This window comes from Euleptes europaea, chromosome 3, assembly GCF_029931775.1.
Source record: "Euleptes europaea isolate rEulEur1 chromosome 3, rEulEur1.hap1, whole genome shotgun sequence".
Classification (NCBI taxonomy): domain Eukaryota; kingdom Metazoa; phylum Chordata; class Lepidosauria; order Squamata; family Sphaerodactylidae; genus Euleptes; species Euleptes europaea.
Window position 1 is genome coordinate 45,825,661 of NC_079314.1, and position 22,737 is coordinate 45,848,397.

At 40.3% G+C, this 22,737-nt stretch overlaps 1 protein-coding gene across 1 annotated transcript in view; it reads right to left on the reverse strand.

Moving 5' to 3' along the window:
- Positions 1-1,413: 1,413 nt before the first annotated feature.
- Positions 1,414-22,737, reverse strand: part of FBXL13 (F-box and leucine rich repeat protein 13) — an 88,528-nt gene continuing 67,204 nt past the window's right edge. Inside the window, exons 13-21 of the mRNA XM_056846474.1 lie at positions 18,686-18,784; positions 17,733-17,850; positions 17,480-17,642; positions 15,847-15,966; positions 14,187-14,313; positions 8,932-9,015; positions 5,879-6,013; positions 3,826-3,989; positions 1,414-1,609 (exon numbers count right to left, since the gene is read on the reverse strand). Of these exons, the coding sequence (XP_056702452.1) occupies positions 1,414-1,609; positions 3,826-3,989; positions 5,879-6,013; positions 8,932-9,015; positions 14,187-14,313; positions 15,847-15,966; positions 17,480-17,642; positions 17,733-17,850; positions 18,686-18,784 (1,206 nt within the window). The remainder of the gene's footprint in view (positions 1,610-3,825; positions 3,990-5,878; positions 6,014-8,931; positions 9,016-14,186; positions 14,314-15,846; positions 15,967-17,479; positions 17,643-17,732; positions 17,851-18,685; positions 18,785-22,737) is intronic.

Below are 22,737 nucleotides of genomic sequence, written 5' to 3' on the forward strand. Positions count from 1 at the left end.
GAGATAAGCGCATTTCTAATCGCTTCCATTTCCGATATATTAATATGTTTGGATGCATGGCTATGGATCCATCTACCCTTAGCTATTAGACCTTCGCAGTGTGCCCCCCAGCCTTCTTAGAGAGGCATCTGTGTATACTTGCACATTGTGCGGGTGAACTCCAAAACAGATCCCCTTTAGAAGGTTATCCTCCTGTCCCCACCAGGAAAGTGATCGGATAATCGATCTAGGTTTGGACTGTTTCTTCCATTCCTTCCACACCCATATGGAAGGACCTGAAAAACCAGTTTTGCAGAGGTCTCATATGCAGTCTGGCAAAAGGCACTACTGCTGTCGTCGAGGCCATAAGACCCAACAATTTTTGAATTGTAATCGCCTTCTGAAAACATGCGTTGAACATGTGTACCATCTTTTGTATGGCTCTGACTCTTGATAAGGGAAGAAAGGCAGCCCCCCTATTGGCATCTAGAACTGCACCTATGAAATCTATAACTTTTGCAGGCGACAATCTAGACTTTTCATAGCTGATGATCAAACCTAGCTCCGAAAGGAGTCTCATCACCGTCTCCACTGACCGGAGGAGGTGTTGCTCAGATAGACACACTATGAGCCAATCATCCAGGTACGGCTGGCTGAGGCAGTCTTCTCCCCGCAGGGTGGGAGACCGGGGGACTCCGGCACAACGAAAGATAAATGGGAACGCTTTTCCTGGAATAAGTTCCTGCGTTTTCGCTAGTAAGCTTCGTCAGCCAATATCTCAGCAAATACAAGTTTTCAACCCAACCTACTGGTTCTCTAGCAGGATTCACAAAGAATTCTCCAGCCGGGCATTTGTGCTGTGAGTTCTGGACGCTCCTTTATGATTACACTGTGACTAATTTGCTGAAGAGTCTGCGCCCTGCCACAGCTGCATCAGTCTTCACCATTGCACTGGGAACTGCAAGTGCTTCGGTCCCTTTTCGCTTCCATGCTACCTATAGATTTTTGAATATCGTTTTTGAAACACCTGTGAGTGTATTGTTTGAATGTGGTTGTAAATATTTTATATAATTATAGTGATAAGAATTGAAACTTCAAGATTGTGGCTTGGCATACAAGCAACTACCCCATTGGAAGACACACGATTTATCTCTGAAACACATTTTGTCTAGTTCAAGACTCAGGTTCATTTTCTAACAATTTTATTACAGTAGAATACAGATAAGCTTTTGCTATAGGCAAATGGGGTACACGGCTGGTAGACAAAATAGGTTCTTTGTAGACTGATCATTCATGTAGAATCTACCAAAGGTGTCAATTTGACTACATGCAATTACAATAGGAAGTAACAATAATAATGATAAAATTTCTAAAACTTCTTTATAAGAAAGCATGTCAATATGCTGTATTAATCCAAACAAAGAATTGGTGGTTTTAGTCTTCATTCTTAGGTTCTGCAGGTTGTTCTGAGTCTTCTGATTTATTGCTGAGACTTTTCTCATGTGCCCCTTTTTTCTTTTTTTTGGGAGTGTGTACCTGACCGCCATTATCATAACTAAACCACCGAGGGGGGTCATCATTATTGTATTCATATTTCTGGAGACTTGATGTATACTTGGAAACTGCTTGCCTGAAATAAAAACAAAAAGTAAGCCAATCTAATGATGGGATCGCTTGTACAAAGGGAATGCAATATCAAATATATAGAAAAACTAAAACTGCTGTTGTTTGTTACCTGCCTGCCTGTACCCATCACCCACCTTCACTGCTACTGTGGCATGGAATATTCATTAACACTCTTAACTGTACACAATAATAATAATAATAAGGCCTCCCTAACCCTCACCGCTGTTATATCTCCCTGTATTCCTGGTCTTGGCCGGGGAGGGGGGGTTATAAATTGAACAAATAAAATAAAAATAAAATAAATATTGAACTGGGATTTTCCATCTGCGCACCTAGTTGCAATTTATATTTTACATGTTAGAGGCGCCTTAAGTAAATTTAGGATATCTGTCGAAGGCTTTCACGGTCAGAGTTCATTGGTTCTCGTAGGTTATCCGGGCTGTGTAACCGTGGTCTTGGTATTTTCTTTCCTGACGTTTCGCCAGCAGCTGTGGCCGGCATCTTCAGAGGAGTAACACTGGAGAGACACTGTCCTTCAGTGTTACTCCTCTGAAGATGCTGGCCACAGCTGCTGGCGAAACGTCAGGAAAGAAAATACCAAGACCACGGTTACACAGCCCGGATAACCTACGAGAACCAATTAGGATATCTGGTTTACAGAATTTTATAGGCCTATTTTAAATGCTGTTTTAATGGTTTTTATTGACTAAATGGGATACTATTTATTGTAAGCTGCTCTGAGCCCAGTTTTGGCTGGGGAGAGCGGGAATTAAATTGAAATAATAAAATAAATAAGAAGAGTTGGTTGTTATATGCCGACTTTCTCTACCTTTTAAGGAGAATCAAACCAGCTTACAACCTCCTTCCCTTCCTCTCCCCACAACAGGCACCTTGTGGGGTAGGTGAGGCTGAAACAGTTCCAAGAGAACTGTGACTAGCCCAAGGTCACCCAGCTGGCTTCACATGGAGGAGCAGGGAAACTAATCCTGTTCACCAGATAAGACTCCACTGCTCATGTGAAGGAGTGGGGAATCAAACCCAGTTCTCCAGATTAGAGTCCATCGCTTCTAACCACTACACCAAGCAAACATTTGCAGGGAGGGGAGTAGATTCTAGGAGAGAATGCTGCCCTGGGCATAAGGCCAAAGGAGTGTGCGCAAGTTGGGAGGTCGAGGGCTGAAGATGTGAACAAGGAAGACGACAGAAAAGCCACAAGAAGGCCTGAGACAGGAAGAAAAGACAACATGCAGATAAAGAGGAAGCCAAGGGAATGATTGGTGGAAAAGGAAGAGCAAACCGAGATAATTGCTGAATTAAAAAAAGAGCGAGGGAGAACATTTCTTAGGATGTCACAATGGCAGAGAATGTATGTTGTAGACCAGAAACAAGGATGAGAGGCAGCAATGTTGAGCAAACAGAGACGTTAAGGGTTTGAGTGGGAGAAGAGTGGAAGGGGTAGCTAATGAATGGGATCTGCACTGTTAGCAAAGAATGAAGTGAATATAAAAATATAAGAAAAGCCCTGCTGGATCTGACCAGTGGTCCATATAGTCAAGCATCTTGTTTCACACAGCGGCCAATCAGTTTCTCTGGAGGTCCAACAACGGGCACAGAGACTAAGGTCTTTGCCTGATGTTGGCACCTGGCACTGGTATTCAGAAGTTTACTGCCTCTGAATGTGGAGGTTTCCTTTAGTCACAATGGCTAGTGGCCACTGATAAGACTTGCGGACAAAGTAAATGTGGAGACTACGGTGGAGCTGCCCAAGAGATGGGGTGGGAGGGAATCTGAATATTGTATGTTAAACAAACCTTTTCATTGAAGTTCTCTAGTGTAATGTAATTTGAGAGCATATTTATTTTAAGAAAGTTTTGCAGTTTCCATTGAGATCCCTGTGTAATTCCAAATACCAGCAGTAAGGGGCAAACAACAGAGGAAGCTTGTTGCCACTACTTGGGGGGTTCCTGGAAGCATCCAGGATGCCACAGGTGGAGATCCCACATTCACTGCAACTGCCTCTACTTGATATTTCAGCTAAGAACGTTTTTGTATTGCTTGTTTGTTTGCATGCCAGCTATTTTCTGCTTCTTTTACTGGTTGTTGGTGGGAATATTTGCAAGTGTTAGCCTTGAGGCTTTATTATGATATGATAATAGACATTTTCTACCAGCTTTATATAGTGATCTTTTTTTAAAGGGGGCTTATAAAGGAACGTCTTACCTGGTAATATTTGGGCAGTACAGCATTTTAAGAATTCGGAGCTGCAAGCAACCTTTCCTCAGGGACTTCAGTGATTTGTCAGTAATATTTATGCAGCCTGAGATATCCAAGTAGTGAAGGTAAGGGCACATTGCTCCCAAATACTGCACACCTACATCAGTTACCTGTAAGTCAAGCAATACTCACTGAAAAAATAAGGAACTATTAAAGACTGACAAACTATGAAGTACTGTATATAAAGTGATACTTCAAAAGTAAGGTTCATAGAATTAATAGAGAAGTGACTGTCAAATTGCATTACTTCAAATATTGGAGTTATTTTGGTGCAAATTAGTTCTAATCTATGCTGTATCTTACATTTGCTGCCTCTTAATACAAGAAAAAATGTTACAGTATGCCTGATAATGGGGTCTGTCCAGTATTATCTTGCGGAAATACACAATCCAACCATATTCTCAAAACAGTCATAGATTGAGATCTGTGTTTACTGAAGTCTTTATATACGGCTGATATATTAAGATAGTGGCCCGTAAGAATATAACTGTATTGCTTTGTCAACAGTCAATTAGTTCTAGATTTAGAACACTGTAAACAGTTGCAAGATTTTCCACCTTGTTACATATCCCTATTCGTGCTAGACTTTTCCAAGACATTTAAAAAACCATTATCACATCTATTTTGTGAAGAGCAAAGACCATTTAATTTAATTTATCAAAATGCTAGAGAAAACTGGTTACAGAACTCATCCAAGAATCATTATCAGGGAACTAGAGCAACTGCCCTATGAGGAGCGGTTAAAACGCTTAGAGCTGTTTAACTTGGAAAGAAGGCGGTTAAGGGGAGACATGATAGACTGATAGATTTGATGGGCCTTGGTCTGGTCCAGCATGGCCTTTCTTATGTTCTTATGTTGTGAGCAGGAAATTCTGGTTTATGATGCAGGTTGATAACTGTGACTATGTATGAAGAAATGGATGCGATGCAGGGAAATGTTATCTCTGTCCAGATTGTTCTATTTAGCATTTTTGTTTCCATTCCTATTAGTATGAAAACATGACCAATTAAAAATTGCTGGCTATTTCAACGGCTCCCATTAATATTATCACCTGTCATTTTGGTATCATAAGTTTCCCCAAGATGGGGGGGAAACCATGATTTTGTAAGTAGGAAAATAATATGGGGGAGAGTTAAAAAAAAATCTTTACTCCACACTGGGCTATACAGCTACTCTACATGCAATGTGTAATGCCAAACAACATGGTTATAACTTATAATGAAGTCAACCGAGTCATAATTGGAATTTTATATGTATGATAATAAATATGCTTAACGTTGGCTGGATCACACAAAGGTCCTTCACAACAGAAATATATCAGATGGGCAGGTCCGTAACACATGGGTCAGGAACACCTGTGCAGCAATTTTTTGCTGCTTCATGGCCTTGAACCTTCATATCTGCGGGACGGCTTCTCCCCCTATGTTCCACCATGACAATTTCGCTCATTTGAACAGGGCCTTCTGCAGGTGCTACCCTGCAAATGGGGCACGATCAGCAACTGCCTGTACGTGTGCTTTCTCTGTTGTGGCCCCCACCTAATGGAATGGCCTGCCTGATGAGGTCAGGAGGGCTCCCATTCTCCTGGCATTCTGCAAACTATGCAAAACTGAATTAGGTCCTAGGACTATACTATAATGGACCGGTCCAGGAAGATGCTTTAAAGAAGGCAAAGGGACCATGTGTGTATATATATACCACTATATACTACTGTGTATAGTACGTGCTATCTGTTGTTATGTATACTATCCTACTATGTAATTTGTGCATTGTACTGTATACCGTGTCATGTTAGTACTTATGCTTTCAGTTTTGTGTCTGATTTCTGCTTCGTTTCAGATTTCTGCAATCCCAGTCCTATTACATTGCTTACTGGATCGCCTGTTGATTACATTAACTTACACTGTGTAATCCTCCTTGAGTCTCAGTGAGAAAGGCTATAAATAACTATAAAAGACTATAAATAGAATATAAATAACATAAAATTAAAATACATACCCTGGAGCAACCAACCATACTGAGGGAGGTAAGTTTGTGGCAGTTGAATGACAAATGTTTTATTGAGTGATTTGTCAACTGCTGACAAAAAGACATATCCATGTAGTCTAGATTTTTGGCATCCATACAGAATCTCTGGAACATAAGTCACAAAAACCAAAATAAACCTCAAATGATTTACCCAAGGCAGTTTAGATTTATTAAGTTTTATAGTATGTACTGAAAATAATCACCCATCTTCCCCCAGCAGTGACACTCGGAAATGTACTTTTCTCATATTTAAATAGATATAAATAAAATTATTAGTAGAATTCTGAAAAAAGTTCCAATCAACTTATGAAGTATAAAAATTTTAAAATATGTATCAAGAACTATAGGTTAAAAATATAAAGTAAGATAACATATAAAAATGACATTTCAACCATCTATTACTAAAGGACTACTAAAATAAAAATCATTCACCTTTCCATAGATTTGGATGCCACTGACAGAAAAAGGAGAAAGAGTGATTTCACCTCTTCCCCTATTCTTAGCACATCCCCACTCCAATAACATTGCTATTTGTCCAAACAAGTCCCATGACCCCAGGAATCAAGTTTCTAGGGGTCAGAAAGGCCTGCTAGGAGGAGGAGACCATGGGAGAAAGCAACACAATTTTTGTGCCCGTACTAGGAATATATAATCCACTGTACTGGCCAAGATCTGTATTTTAAATCAAAATCTGTCTTCATGTTATGAGTTTAGTAAATCCTAACTTTAAAAAATGCAGCAATATAATTACTATGTTAGGAACATTTCTGTTTTCATAAATTTTGGATACATAATTTAACTAGGAACAGAGCCCATTTTCTTGCGTTCTAACAATGCAACAAAAACGTTTTACTCTAAAGGTACTAAACAGAATTGTCATTGAAGTTGTCAAGTATATATGTGTCACTAAGATGCACGATTAACTTATTTCAGACCTTTTTACTAATTCATAAATCAGTAGTTGATGTTTTAAACATCCCACTTTAAGACGTGCTGTATCACAACTCCTCAGATTTCATTTTTTACATCAGTTGGTTGGAAAAGAATGATAAAACAAAATCAACTTTGGCAACACTAGTGAATGCTTCCAGTGAAACATTTTTCAAGCCACCTTAATGTGAAAAGGGAATACAAAACCGCTGGCTGAAATTGTTAATTTTTGAAGCTACGCTTCTCTTTAGTAGACTGAATACTCTTTATACAAGGCTTCTGAGCCAATCCAGCAAGGGGTGTGAGTTAATTCAGAATGGATATGTAACAACAAGGTTCACTGCCTTTTCCTGCAAGAAACAGCTCAAAAGCTCTCTTCCAAAGTAGAATGCAGTGAACTTGGCTGTGAACTTTTCAGCCACGCCTGTACAAACCACTATTCTTGAAGGCAGCAGTCCCCACACCTTCAGAAGAGACTGACAGTGCAGTGCGGTGTGGAAGTCAATGAACTTAGAAGGTCATAACACCATAAAAATTCATTTTTATTAAGAGAAGAACCAATAACTTAGTTCTTCCATTAAGCTCTATACTACAGTATTAGGGTTGCCAACTGGCAGATACTGGAGAAGAAAAAGACACCTCTGTACTAATACCAAATAGGTTAGGAAAACAGTACAGGGGCAACAGTCATGTACAAAAGGTGCAATTTATATAAGCTACTGAAGTGAAAACATGTACAATATTGTACTCAACAAGTTAACCAAACAACAAACTAACAATCAATATGTACAATATATACAGCAAGGAGCCGCAATAATTTTCAGGAGTCTCAACAGAGTAACAGTAGCAATCCAGTTTCTGTGTACAAAATTTCATAAGAAGCCACAATCTTCCATAGGAGTTTCTGTGTACAAAATTTCATAAGAAGCCACAATCTTCCATAGGATTGTACACAGAAACTCCTATGGAAGATTGTGGCTTCTTATGAAATTTTGTACACAGAAACTGGATTGCTACTGTTACTCTGTTGAGACTCCTGAAAATTATTGCGGCTCCTTGCAATATATATTGTACATATTGATTGTTAGTTTGTTGTGTGGTTACCTTGTTGAATACAATATTGTACATGTTTTCACTTCAGTAGCTTATATAAACTGGCAGGTACTAGCTGGAGATCTCCTGCTATTACAATGGATTTCCAGTCGATAGAGATCAGTTCACCTGGAGAAAATGGCCGCTTTGGCAATTGAACTCTATGGCATTGAAGTCCCTCCCCTCCCCAAACCCTGCCCTCCTCAAGCTCCGCCCCCCAAAAACCTCCCGCTGGTGGTGAAGAGGGACCTGGCAACCCTATACAGTATATTGTATTTGTGTACTCCCTTTAAAGTAATAAAATATCAAACAGAGCAAGTAGTCCTCAGTGACCCACAGAAGACAAAGAGAATCAAGGAAGATTAAAACATCATTGTCCCAACTATGATCTACTCTGTTTCCTTCCTTTTAGACTGTGAGCCAATCAGTTATATACTGGAAAATAAAATTGAAACAGTATTGGATATACTCAACCTTTAAGAGAGACTTGGGCAGTTAACTCACCAGTCTGAAAAGAGATCATTTATATTTGTGCATTTAACGTGACAAGCGGATAACATAAATCTAAGAAGCATATACACTTAAGCATAGTCCCGTAAGATTAATTTGTTTTCTTTACCATTATACATAAATCTAGTATTGGACATTTCCTGCAATCCTGCCCGCTGCATACATGGAAGTGAGTAGGCGACGTATCCTCCATAAGGCTCCAGCCCAGCATAAAAATCTAGATCACAGACATTTCACAATCATGTTTCGTTTGGCCCTAAATCTCACCATATGGATCCAATGACAAATCTGCAGCCACTCCTGCTGCAACGCTGCTGAAGTGAAGCAGAAATAGAACTGATTCTCAGAGACGGCAGGCCCCAGCAAGCCCAAGTAACAGCACAATAAAGCATAATACTTCCAAAAAAGAACATTTCAACGTGTGTTAACTATCAAGTTTAAGAATGACACACATATGGAAGTGACTATAATAGCAATAGATTTTGTTTTACCTTTATTCCTGTATCAGAAATTGGCTTACATTCCGATATAGAAATCTCCTTGATTTTGCCGTTTCTGCCAAGAGATTCCAAAGTCTATAAACATTTTAGAGAAAGGTTTTTGTGGGTTAATTTGCACCACTGGTATAAAGTATCTGTTATTTGACACACTGTACTTATTGTCATTATACTACTCGTGTAGTTTTTCATTTGATTCGCTCCTTAATGTTTAAGTGTACATTATTTTACTGAAACAACATAGGCTCAATTCAGGTCACATTTCTGGTCATCATGAATGTGCCACAGGCCTGCACACTCCACATTCCCCTGCCCCACCTCTTGGCAGATTCACCCCTCCTTTCCACAGGGAACGGCCTTCAAACTACGATTTGATCATATGATTTAGAGGTAATCCAGGTTAGTGCTAACTAGATTTTACCCAGTTTAGATGTCTCAGCAAACTATGGTTACAGAAACCATGGAAAGGAGAATGGAGTTGGTACGAGATGATATCCCATAACACATGTCCAGTTCTCCAAGCTAGGAGTTAAACCATGTTCTGGAGGACTGGGAATATGCCATCAGAACAGGGTCATGTATACACCGATCCACATATTTTCAAAGCTGAAATGTGGCGTATCCAATATTCAAAGCTGATAGGAAGTTTATCACAGTCTTCAACAGTCTTCAGCTTGCTGCAGCCAAGGGAGAGACGCAGGAATAAGCTGATAAAGATCAGTAGACGATGACAGTGACACAACCCAGGCCTTCTCTTGCTTTTTCTCCATTGACTGAACAGGGACTCAAATTTTGGCTGGTGTCCTTATCCAGCAGAGAAAAAAACTGCAATTTAGTTTGTTAAATAATGCTCTCAGCAATCATATTGTACACCCACACACATTTGGAAAACTGAGGAAACATTCTGCTTTAGTTCAGATCCTCTGAATCCAGTGAAGACAGAAAAAAAGTTTTATGAGTCTTTCAAGAAATCATGACTTAAAAGAACAAATTTAATTTATGGTGTAAGTTAATAAAGTTATGTACAGGAAGCAGAAGTGTAAGGATTTAAAATTCACTGGCAAGAAAGTTCTAAAACAAAGTCTTCTCACAAGCCAACGCGTCATTCATCTTTAGAAGAAAGGAAGGAAAGGAAAGTATGGGAAGTATGAGCAAATGGAAGTACCTAATTTCATTATTCAAATAATATATGCACATTTAAATAATGAATAAGGAACCATTACTATCCATGCATTTCCCACACATCCACAGGTGTTGAATATAGTATTATTCCATGTTAGCAAAATCTGTCAGGGCATAGAGCCAATAATATTATGTTCAAAGGGGTATAGGGACTTCCACATAGGACATATGGCAGCATTTGCGCATACACAAGGAGTGGCAGTATTATGTGCTTTCCCTTTCTTGCATGCTTCAGGGAAGATCCCACAACAAAGAAGTATTACACTGTAGCTCTAATGAGTGAGTCTGGTACTCTTTAACCAATTCTATTATTAGCTAGTGCTTTAGCACTAGCATCTAAACAAAATTTTAAAAGAAAATTAGCTACCAGTAAGTAAAAATAGCTCAGCTAAAATGGGAAACCATTATTTCCCTCTTAAAAGACAAATACCAAATTCTGGACTGGTATGGGATGCAATGAGAGGAAAGGTGGCATGTTATAGCCTTGATCTTGTCACATCTTGGAAGCTAAGAAGGGTCAGTACTTGGATGGGAGACCACCAAAGAAGACTCTGCAGAGAAAGGCAATGGCAAACCACCCCTGCTTCTCACTTGCCTTGAAAGCCCCTTGCTGGGGTTGCCATAAATCAGTTGCAACTCGACAGCACTTAACATACGTGTAAGAGACACCACGGATAGAGGTTCCTCGCTCAACCATCCAACAAGGTGGCAGAGCTGCAGAGAAGGGCTTGTTGCAATGGCTACCATGGAGGAGTCCCGTTCCCAGCAGCTCTGTAGTGGCCAGAGGGGTGGGCACCCACTTGCCCACTACATCTGATTGTTTAGGCTTGGTGTGAGTTCCAGTACCAAGTTTTGAAGATGTTGCCATGTGAGTCTTGTTACTGAAATTACACATCTTTTTACATTTTGTCCTTGGGCAACAATCATAGCCTTCACTTTCCATTCAAGCACCACTGCACTTTACGAAAATCAATAGACAGCTCAGTTTTTTATAGGAAGAAAAAATTAAAGGCAAGCTCAGGTGTTCCACATATCTGGAAGCCAACCTATATGTTTGGGTCCATCGATATGAATTTAAATGCCTAAGGCTAGGCGACTGAAATAAACAGCGTTGCCCACTGTTAATGCAGTGGAGTAGCGTTTAATTAATTCTCCTCATCTTTGTGCTCAGACTCCGGGGTGGAGGAGGAGGAGGAGGAAGAAGAAGGAGAAGAAGGAGAAGAAGGAGAAGAAGAAGAGTTGGTTTTTATATGCCGACTTTCTCTACCACTTAAGGGAGACTCAAACCGGCTTACAATCCCCTTCCCTTCCCCTCCCAACAGACACCCTGTGAGGTGGGTGAGGCTGAGAGAATGTGACTTGCCCAAGGTCACCCACCTGGCTTCGTGTGTAGGGGTGGGGAAACAAATCCAGTTTACCAGATTAGCCTCCCCCACTCATGTGAAGGAGTGGTGAATCAAACCCGGTTCTTCAGATCAGAGTCCACCGCTCCAACCACCACAGGAATATAGATACCCTCTATCATGTTTAGTTTAGTTTCAGTCACTTATAATTACCGTATTTTTCCTCCTCAAAAGTGAGGGGAAATGTCTGTGCGTCTTATGGAGTGAATGCCAACTGGCGCGTGCGCGTCGGGACGGCGTGAGCCAGCGTTCCCCGCCCCAACGGCCAGCTGGGAGGCGGGCGGGGTGCACAGAGCCGGCTGGGTGCGTGCGCGTCCGGAAGGCGCGAGCCGGCGTTCCCCGCCCTGATGGCCAGCTGGGAGGCGGGCGGGGCCGCACAGAGCCGGCTGGGTGCGTGCGCCGGCTCGCGCCGTCCAGATGCGCACGCGCCCAGCCGGCTCTGTGAGGCCCCACCTGCCTCCCAGCTGGCCATCGGGGCGGGGATCACCGGCTCGCGCCGTCCCGACGCGCACACGCCCAGCCGGCATTCACTCCATAAGACAAGTTTTTAGAACTTTACAAGTTTCTAAAAACTAGGTGCGTCTTATGGTCAGGTGCGTCCTATGGAGCGAAAAATACGGTACCCCATAGTTCATTGGCAGGTGAAATGTTTTACAGTGATCATTAGCCAAAGTAAAACTTCAGGAAATAATGTTTAAAATTGATGTATTCTTGGGCAAAAAGAAGCAAAGAAAAAAATTACCTTCCACATAACAGTAGTTTTGACTTTTAACACCACATTGTGCACATTATTCATATCACAAACATACTTTCTTATATTAAACCAATGCTTTTGAGCGTATTGGATTTTTTCAAAGCTTATTTTTTAGACAACTCTGCTCTTGATACCCTCAGGATGACATTTCTAAATTGAAGTATGCACCAGTAAAAAGATCAAACAACCTTATATCCATTTTAATAAAAAACATAGACACCAGAATGTCAGGCTATAGCATGTGATTCTGCTGTGATTACTCATGATCAACTGTATACAATGAATAAAAAGGCATCATATTACAGGTTCCCATCCTCCACAGAAGAGAAATAATAAAAAATACAGGAATTTGCATTTTTAAACTAAAGCAGACATGCTTCAGTAGCACAGTAAGAAAAATAATGATGGCTATTTACAAAATCTACGCAAACCTTGCTTCAATAGAGGAACTGTTACAGGGCAAAAATGAAGATTGCAGTCCACTGCTAGGAAATGTCCTGTCAAATTTTGTTCTCTTACAAGTTTATGTAAAAACTTTTTTTTTATGTAAAAAAAAAAGTTTTTTTCCCTTTTCTTTACACTACAACACTGAGCTAACAATCTGAGCCAAAGAGCTGGGCAGTGGAAGAATTTCAGAAGCTCTCCTTCTGAATACAAGCCCAATAAGCAATTCTGCAGGACTGTTGGTGTTGCATCGGTGTTTCCCGTGGCAATCATAATGTGTTGCCCTGCCCTTATTCCTGTTTATTACAGAATTTTTGTCTCCAAGATTGAACTTTTAAATCTTGATCTCAGCTGTAATTCTGAACCTACCATTCTCTAGATTTTACATATTTCCATTATATCCAACCTTCAAATTTCACAGTTCATCTTATTTATCCATTGTCGTCAAGTCACAACTGACTTATGGCGACCCAGTAGGGTTTTCAAGGAAAGAGACATTCAGAAGTGGTTTGCCATTGCCTGCCTCTGTGCCACGCCCTTGGTAATCCTTGGAGGTCTCCCATCCAAGTACTTGCCAGGGTTGAGGCTGAGAGTGTGTGACTGGCTTACAATCACCTTCCCTTCCCCTTCCCACAACAGACACCCTGTGAGGTGGGTAGGGCTGAGAGAATGTGACTTGCCCAAGGTCACCCACCAGGCTTCGTGTGTAGGAGTGGGGAAACAAATCCAGTTTACCAGATTTGTTTCCCAGCAAGTTTCCATGGCAGAGTGGGGATTTGAACCTGGGTTTCCCAGATCCTAGTCTGACACCTTAACTTTTACACCATGCTGGCTCTATTTAACCGTTAATGGTTTGTTTTATCTTTTGGCAGTGATCCATATTTCATATGGTGTGGACAGGAATATCAGTAGGGCAGTGAAACAGAGCCAGCAACAAACAAGGTAGGGGGATTTCCTGGGTTTGTAATTAAGTCTTTGTAAATTTCAAAGAAGGGAGGGGGGAACCCAACTTGACAAGAACTGAGCATACTTACCACTTTCCAGAAGCACAGAATATTAATAACATATTAGAAAGAAAAGAATTGGTGGGGGGGGGTGAGGTCTGTATCCACTAACCCCAGTTCCTCCTCTTGAAGTCTTTTGTATAGCACAAAGTGAGGAAGAGAAATAACCCCTTCCCGTATGCTGTTTGGGTTCAGATCTAGGTAAGTGCTTCCTGTCTGCTTAGCTCCAGATCTCAACACTCAGGGTAACTGAACCATTGCACTCAACTGCTGAGATTCAAGAGCTGGGGAGTAGCAAGCTACCCCGTTAGCCCTGGTACCTAGAAGCTGCACACAACTGCACTGCAGAAGCCAGGATGGAGAACTGCCTAGGCATTTCTTCCCTCCTTCAAAATTTCTCTCTGCCCAATTATGAAAGAATATGAAGAACAAAATTCCTGCCCCATGTTTTTGTCTTCTCACATGATCGCTGAAGTCAATTCCAGAAATGTTAATATGAGTCAATGAAGGCAACATTGCTAAAACCTCAATTCCAGTATCAGTCAAACCTTGACAGGAGCGCAGATTCAGATACACCAGTTTTGTACAACTAAAGTAAAACAAAATGAAATCTGGTTATTTCACCCTGAATTATGCCATGAGTGCAACTTTTAGTTTAGATTTTAAAAGCTGAAATGAATAACTTCCAAAACCTCCATTAATGAAATTGAACTACAAATATGAAACGACAAATGAATCAATATGAACATTCTGTACTCATTACTCTTCCCAAGCAATCTAAAACAGTGTATATTTAAAGGAGATAGTAAAATATAGACCTTTTTAAGACCATTTCTTAATCCTGTTATTTTCTCATTTACTTTTTGAAATGTGTTTCATATTGTTAAAACAACTTTTCTCCAAGCATATAGGAACCTAGGAACTACATCTCTTAAACTATAACATCTAACCACAGTCTTTTGCAGTGAAGGGCAAAGTTAAAAGCATGCCATTTACTAAGTGCCTAGTATGGTGTCATAGGCTGCAGTCTTAAGAACACTTTCCTGGGAGTAAGCTTCCCAGTAGTTCTAAGTTTGCTTCCATGATCCCCTAAAACTTAAGAAAATGTAAACAAAGATTCTGAACAAAGCTGGAAGTCTGGCACGGAAGAAGGTCATTACTATAAACACATGAATAGTATTGTGAAAGGTTGTCTCATCCTGCAACACTGTTGAAGTGACTACGTAGAATATAATTGGAACTGAACTATCTTTAGATCTGCAAATCATATTACTGGGGCTGTTTAAAGGTCACATGAAAAAGAAAAACAAAGTTTGGCCCGCAATTTGTGAAGTACTGCAAAAATAAACTATTGAAACTGGGAAAATGGAAGAGATCAAAAACCTTTCAGCACTTAAGTAAACAAATAAAATTCAAAGGCAGATTCTTTTTTGATGAAAGGAGGTTGTTATTAGGTACTACAGTATGTATTATATTGACTGTAAATACCAAAGTAAGGATCCAAAGAGATACTTCAGGTGTGCCTAACAGCTTGGATGTGGAGCTATATTTTTTCTTCTCCCATCCCCATGCAATTTGACAATCTGCCTGGGGGGACGGGTTCCACAAGAAACAAGGGCTGCACAAGAAACATACGAGTGCAATGTCTATCTGAAAATTCTTATGGTAAACAATACTGTATACCCACCCAAAAACTACCAATACATTTTTGTAGCTGTTACAGAGAAAAAAATATCTGAATTATTTTCTAAATAATTTAACGTTATCAGGAATTTCTTACAGCTATTCCTCTAAATACTTATTATGTTGCCCGAGTGGGTACTTTGGCTTGCACCATTCTAGATAAAGGGCAAAATCTAGCACAACGTAGTTGAGATGGCAACAAACAGATTTCAAGAGCACCATTAAATGTTGTACAGTGCAATCCTAAGAAGAGTTACACCCTTCTAAGTCCACTGAAGATACTGCTAGACTACCGTACTATGCATTATTAGGAAAGGTTCCATTTGAATATGCTTACTACTGAACTGTAAGTTCCCTGAACTTAGTAACAACAAACGTTACAGTTACAGTTCCTAAACACTAAGCATCACTAAACAAACTGTATATTGTCAAATCCTACCTTTGAGCTATTTTGATGAGAGAGTTGTCAGTAATAGTGGAACAGTTGGCCAATGTCAGTTCTCTTATCACCGAGCCAGCAAAACCTTCAATGAATGATTTTAACCCTGCATCACTGATTCTATAACATAAATCAAATATGTTTGTATGTTTTTCATAGTTCATATATTTATAACAATAACTACTATCTGTGTGTAAGATGACTGGGTACTGAACTATGTAGTGAACTATGTAGTGGTCACTATTCATCTGCCTAACCACCAATCATCTGCCTAACCATCATGGCAGATCTCCCAGGAAAGGGAAACTATATTCTTGCAAATTTTCTGGGTCCCTAATTATAGTTTGAAACTAAATTTTTTGCTAAGATTACTTAGAAACAAATTTCCATCCATTATCTAGACTGCATACAACATGATCCTAACCATGACAGGTGAGAAGTAACGTCCATTAATTTCAATGTGACTTAATTCCAGGCAAGTATATTTAGGATTGCTGAAAGACAATAATAGGCTTACAGTTGGAAGAGAGACAGTTGACCACTTAAACAAATAAGAAAACATAGTTATTTTAAAACATTCAAATTCAACGCTGAAATAATTAAGTTAACAGTAGTCAGATTAATGTCAATAAAAGAACATGCAAATAAGTCAATTCACAAGTCAGGACTCCATTTGTCAAAGGACATTAGGGTAGGACATCAAAGTCCCTCTTTTCATCCGAAGATCTCTGCAGCACACTCCTGAATTACTTAAAAGGTTCCTTATAAATTGAAAGCTCATTATGCAAAGCAAGGTTAGTTACCAGCACCAGAACAAGAACTAGTATACAAGCTTTGCATAAAGTTCCATGTTCCATTTCTGGCTGGGAGGAACTGGAGGTAGAGCTTTACATTCCTCCAACCAACTATAGCTGCTTAGAGAAGGTATCGTTGGATGGTTTTGGACAAGTGAGCACCTAAATTCTTCAATTAAAATGATATTAAGAAAGCTGTGAGCATAAATGACCAACAGGAAATTATTAATAGTTCTTCTTAGATATATAGATGGGGCCATGGCTCAGTGTTCCAGGCAAGAGATGAGCAGAAGTGGTTTGCCATTGCCACTGTAGAGGAACTACATGGCATCCTGTCTTCCTCAGTGGTCACCCATCCAAGTACTGACCTTAGCCAACCCTGCTTAGCTTCCAAGCTCAGACACACCCAGGCTAAGCAGGGTCAAATCTCACAAAGTCACTATTTTATTGAAGAATGAATGTGCTACCGTGACGTAGATGGCCTCCCCAAGCCATGGCCCATCTCAACCTATTTCATGCACTTTGCACAGCATGTGCATTGCATCTGGTGAAGGAATATATTGTGAAGGACGTTATGCTAATTCCCTACTGAGCTGATGCAATGTGTAGGGTGAGCTGGCAAGTAAAGTGGTGGGACTGTCCTTGCATCTGCTCTGTTTGCTTATTTGCAGGCACAGTGTTTTGTTTTGTTTTGTTTTTAAGCATGCTAGCATGCAATGATTCAGACTGTAGAAGCCTTTTGTTTGTAAAGGAGCTATAATCCCGTCTACATGCTTGAATACTGATATAAATAATGTCATCAAAATGAATGTCACAGACAAATCAATGCAGGTTAATACCTCATGCAATCTGATAAATTGAGTACAGCAATATTAGACAGGGGTGCAATTAGTCTGAGTCCTGTATCGGTTATCTTCTGGCAGTCAGCCATACAGATGCGATCTAAGAAGGGCCAGTGTTTGCTCATCAGATTGAAACTTCGGTCAGTAATCCGATTACTCCCTGTTCAGACAATGTAACAGTCATTAGGTTCACACTGGACAAGAAACAATGTCTACTGGATATGTCTACTAGATGTCTACCATCACTAACCTTCTACCTTGATCTTGACAAGCTGACATTCAGCAAGCGCTTTAAAGGCTATATCAGAAACATGTGGGGCCTCGTTAAATTCAACAGAGATAATCTTTTGACACTTTCCCACTAATGCCTTTAGGAGAAAAGGAAAATAAAGAAATAAAATTGGAATCAGCAACATATTTTATACAATGTAAGATCACTATGTCTAATTGGCAGGCCTCCGTGTCCATAATGAAAGCAGCACAATGCTACTCAGACAAGACAGGTGTCATCACCTATTCAGGGGACCTGCTAGGTATGCAACAACAACAACAAAAAGACTTTGGAAATGAAATTAAACGAAAAGACCCCTGTCCCCAACAAGGACTAAATATACTCCAGAAGGGATGGAATGCTGAGAGCAGCTGAGTGTCATTTAAGGGAGTGGGGAGAAGAAATCAACCTGATCAGGCCCTTGAGAGAACTTAGAGAATCGGAGGGTGTGTGTGTGTGTTCCAAACTGATTCCATCCTGTCACTCCTTTTGTACCCCCAGGTGATACTTTTATTAATAACGAACACTCAAGGAAAGAAAAATAATCCATTTATACTCTTTGAATGGGAGGATTAGGGTCTGACTCCCTCCTTCATTGCATATCCTAAATGATGCTTGTGGAGAGAGGGGAAGTTTGGACTTCTTACTGAGGGAGCAGCAGCTGTGTTGCTTTTTTTCCTTCCTTCCTGGGCAATGGGTGAAAAAAGGAGGTGTGAGTCTCCAACCATTCAGTAGGCCCACCCAACCTGCCACTTTTAGGGATGCAATGTTTAAGGAGGACTGGTTAAAAAAAAAAAAAGCACCACACATTTTGGAAGGATCCTCTGAAACCAGTCAGCCCCCAGATAGGTTAATTGCATGTCTAATTTCAAAACTAATGAAAAATAAATGAACCTGTCTTCTAAAACACAAGTTTAGGATGAAGTTCTTACTTGAATACATCTGTCTGTCAGAGTAGGCATTTCGTTAATTGTGAGGTGCTGAATCCCACTGCAGCTTTTAGCAATATTCTTGAAGCCTTCCACTGAGATCTGATTTTAACAGCAGAATATCTTTTGTAAAATAATTGTCATAAACAACCCAGCAAGTTGTTCTAAACATTTTCAACATTATGTTCATAGCGTGAGGATTATTAAATATATTATAATATATATTAAAATAATATGAATTATAATATCTTAAATACAATCAGGTCCAAGGTTTCATCTCTTACAGAAAAGCCATTTTATATCTTGCACTGGAGACCTGCATGAGACAAGTGAGATTAAATGTAAAGATGCTCTTGCACTTTTACAAGAGGTTGCACGACCACTTGTGCAAGCAAAAGCTTGAGAACTACTCTAAAGCCTATCTTTATAGCAATGTGAATCAGCTGACATTTCATCTTTGAGTGCTTCAACCCTCTGCAGGAGCCAGCAGGAGGCTAGTTAGGTTCATGTACGCTCAAACTGAAGGATCCAGAAGGTCTCCCGATGCCTTTGGGAGGGGACCAGGTCCAGGGCTTTTTCGGCTCTGGGCCCAACCTGGTGGAACTCTCTGTCTAGTGAGACCCAGGCCCTGTGGGACCTAGCTAAGCTTTGCGGCGCCTGTAAGACAGAGATGTTCCACCAGGCCTATGGTTGAGGACAGCAATGGTCCTCCTCCCCCCTTTCCCCCTCCCTTGCTGGACCCTATTAATAAACATGGTCCCCAGCCAATTGTTTTTTGAGTCTTCCACTTTTATCCATCTGAAATTTACATCTGACTACAACATTGGGGGTGCCATATTGCTATAGAGATGGAAGGAACAAATTATTAGTTTTATTAGAAGTAATGTTATTATTATATAGAATGTTTAAATTTGATTTTTTTTTGTAATTTATTCTGATTGTACTTTTGTTGTCAGAAGCCACCCTGAGCCCAGCTTCTGCTGGGGGAGGCCAGGGCATAAATGGAATAAAATAAATAAATAAAAATGAAATGACCAGTCTGGTCCTTGGGAAAGAGGGCAGAGAAAGAGGCAGTTGTCAAGGAGCTTTTACAGAAACCATCTCTGGACCCAACCAATTGTTCTAATTATTGGCTGGTTGTAAATTTCCCCTTCTTGGGGAAATTTTAATGCCATTTCAGTTCCAGGCACTTTTGTACGAGGCTGATTATCTGGATCCATTTCAATCTGACTGCAGGCCTGGGTTTTGGCATGGTGCTGTTTCTATCTGAAGGGCTGATTCCAAAAGGTAGTGGTGGGGGACTTTAACTCTGCCCGTAGCAATTGTGCTATGGGGTTCTGCCAGTCTCTATTTTATCCACTGTGCTACTTAATGTCAACATGAAACTGCTCTCTGCTTCCTCCCTGGCATGCCTGACCCTGCTCCTTTTGAGTTCTGCCTCCATGGAGTCAGTCCCACTCCTGCTCCAGTGATCCAGTGTTGTTTCAGGCTTCCCTGTGTGTACAGCTGAATGAGCCAGATGTGCGCCAAAGGTGCTTGAGAACCCAGTTGGAGAAAGCTCTTGATTTAAATTAATGTGTAAACAATAACTGAGAACACTGATATTTTAACTATTAGCTCCTTAATAACATAAGTTGTGCCCTGTCGGATCATAGAGGAGCATAGAGGTCAAGGCCTTCCCAATGTTGTCTCCTGACACTGGTATTTAGAGGTTTACTGCCTCTGAACGTTGATGTTCCCTTCAGTTACCATGGCCACTGATAAACCTATTCTCCATGAAGCTATCTAATCTCCTTTTAAAGGGGCCTGTGTCTCTGGTCACCACTACATCCTCTGAGTAAATCCCACATTTTACTCATCTAACATTTGTGGGGCGGGGGGGGGGGAGAAAAAGTTATCTCTAACCCTAAGCTCTAGCATTTTGGGAGAGGAAAAAATGTTATCTCTGTCCACTCTATGCCCTGCATAATTTTATAAATCTCTATCATGTCCTCCCTTAGTCATCTCTTTTCTGAACTGAGAAGTCCCAGACTCTTCCACCTTTTCTCATAGGAAAGGTGCTCCAACCCTTTAATCATCTTCGTTGCCCTCTTCTGTTCTTTTTCCAGCTCTGCAATGTTGTTTTTGAGATACAATGACCAGAACGGCACACAGTATTCTAAGTGAGGCTGCAACGTAGATGTATAAAGAAGCATGATAATGCTTCCTGTTTTATTTTCAGTCCCTTTCCTAATAATCCTCATCACAGAGTTTGCCTTCTTCACTGCCGTGACATTCTGAGTTGACATTTTCAGGGAACTCTCAGTCTCAGCAAGACCAGACCCCATTAGCATATACTTGAAATTGGGATTTTTTGTTCCAAAGTTCCTCACCTTACACTTAACCTACATTGAACTTCATTTGCCACATTGTTGCCCACTCATGCAATTTGTGGAGATCCTCCTGAAGCGCTTCACAGTCAGCTTTGGTTTTCACCATCCTAAATAATTTTGCGTCATCAGTAACCCTGGCCACTACACTACTCACTCCCAGTTCCAAATCACTTATGAACAAATTAAACAGACCGAGCCCAATACCAATACTTGTGGGACTCCACTGCTTACTTCCCTCCATTGTGAGAACTGTCCATTTATTCCTACTTTTTGTTTCCTGTCATTTAAGCAATTCTTAATCCATAAAAGAATCTGTTCTCTTATCCTGTGACTGCTGAGTTTACTCAGGACTCTTTGGTAAGGTACCTTGTCAAAAGCCTTCTGACAGTCCAAATATATAATGTCTACCGGGTCACTGTTACCTACATGCTTCACTTTCTCACAGAATTCCAAAGAGTCGGTGAGACAGGACTTCCCTTGGAAAGAAGCCTTGCTAATTTTCCCACAGCTGGCTTTGCTCCTTTATGGGCCTAATAATTCCATCTTTGATTACAGTTTTAAATTTGCCTTGGACAGATGTTAGGTTAACTGGCCCTTAATTTCCTAGCTTCCCCTCAGACCCCTTTTTAAAAATCAGTGTAACATTTGCTACTCTTCTAGTACAGTGCCTGATTATAGTGACAAGTTACATATATGGGTTACTAGCTCAACAATCTCATATTTGAGTTCCCTAAGAACTCTTGGCTACATGCCATCAGGAGCTGGAGACTTTCTGGTTTTTAATTTTCCTAATAGGTCTAGAACTTCACCTCTTATCACCTCAATTTGACTCGGTTCTTCATATTCCCTTTCTGAAGATAGTGGCTGTGGCCTGGATTCAGGCCTTGAACAAATATACTAGAAAAGTGGGATACACATAATTTTAATCATAATTAACTCTTGTATTTGGAGAACACACTAGCTGCTATTTTTCTTTCAGTCGTCATTCTTTGGTTTCAGCCCAATGATTTATAAGCTATGGCTACACAGTGTTACCAAACATATCATACAGAACAAGAGGAGGTTTGTTTCAAGTGACTATTCAGACAGAATTTAAGGAAGGTTCCCCTTCCCTTTGCCTCACCATATATCAGAAAGTTTTGGAACCTATGATACAACTGCCTCCCTCAAAACATCCAATTCACAAACATTTCCCACTCACACATACATAGACTGTAAAGTTTTTCCATTTAAAAGTTAATTTCGAAAAATTAATCATAGCAATGGCTTTGTGCATGCATGGTATTTTTGTTAAGAAGCCAAGGAAAATTAATAAAAGCTTAAAGCTCAAATAAGGCATACATTAAATAAATGGCTACTATAAACGCTCTGCTGTTTTCTACAAAGTCTCAATGACTTCTGGCCTAAACATGACTGGGAGGTTCTGACATGCTGGGAATTGTGACGGCTATAACAACATGTAAGAACGTGGTTCTTGCACAGATAATTGGAAGTTACCTGCAAACCAAACCTATACATTAGAAAAGATTTACATTAGATTACTTGCTATTACTATTGCTCTTGCTCGCAGGACAATCACATTCTCCTTCAAGCAGGGATTATGAAGAGTGCATTCGCTTCATGAAAAAAACAGTCTGCCAAGGCCCTGTATGAACTCAAGTTTTGGAGGTCTATAAAATTTTA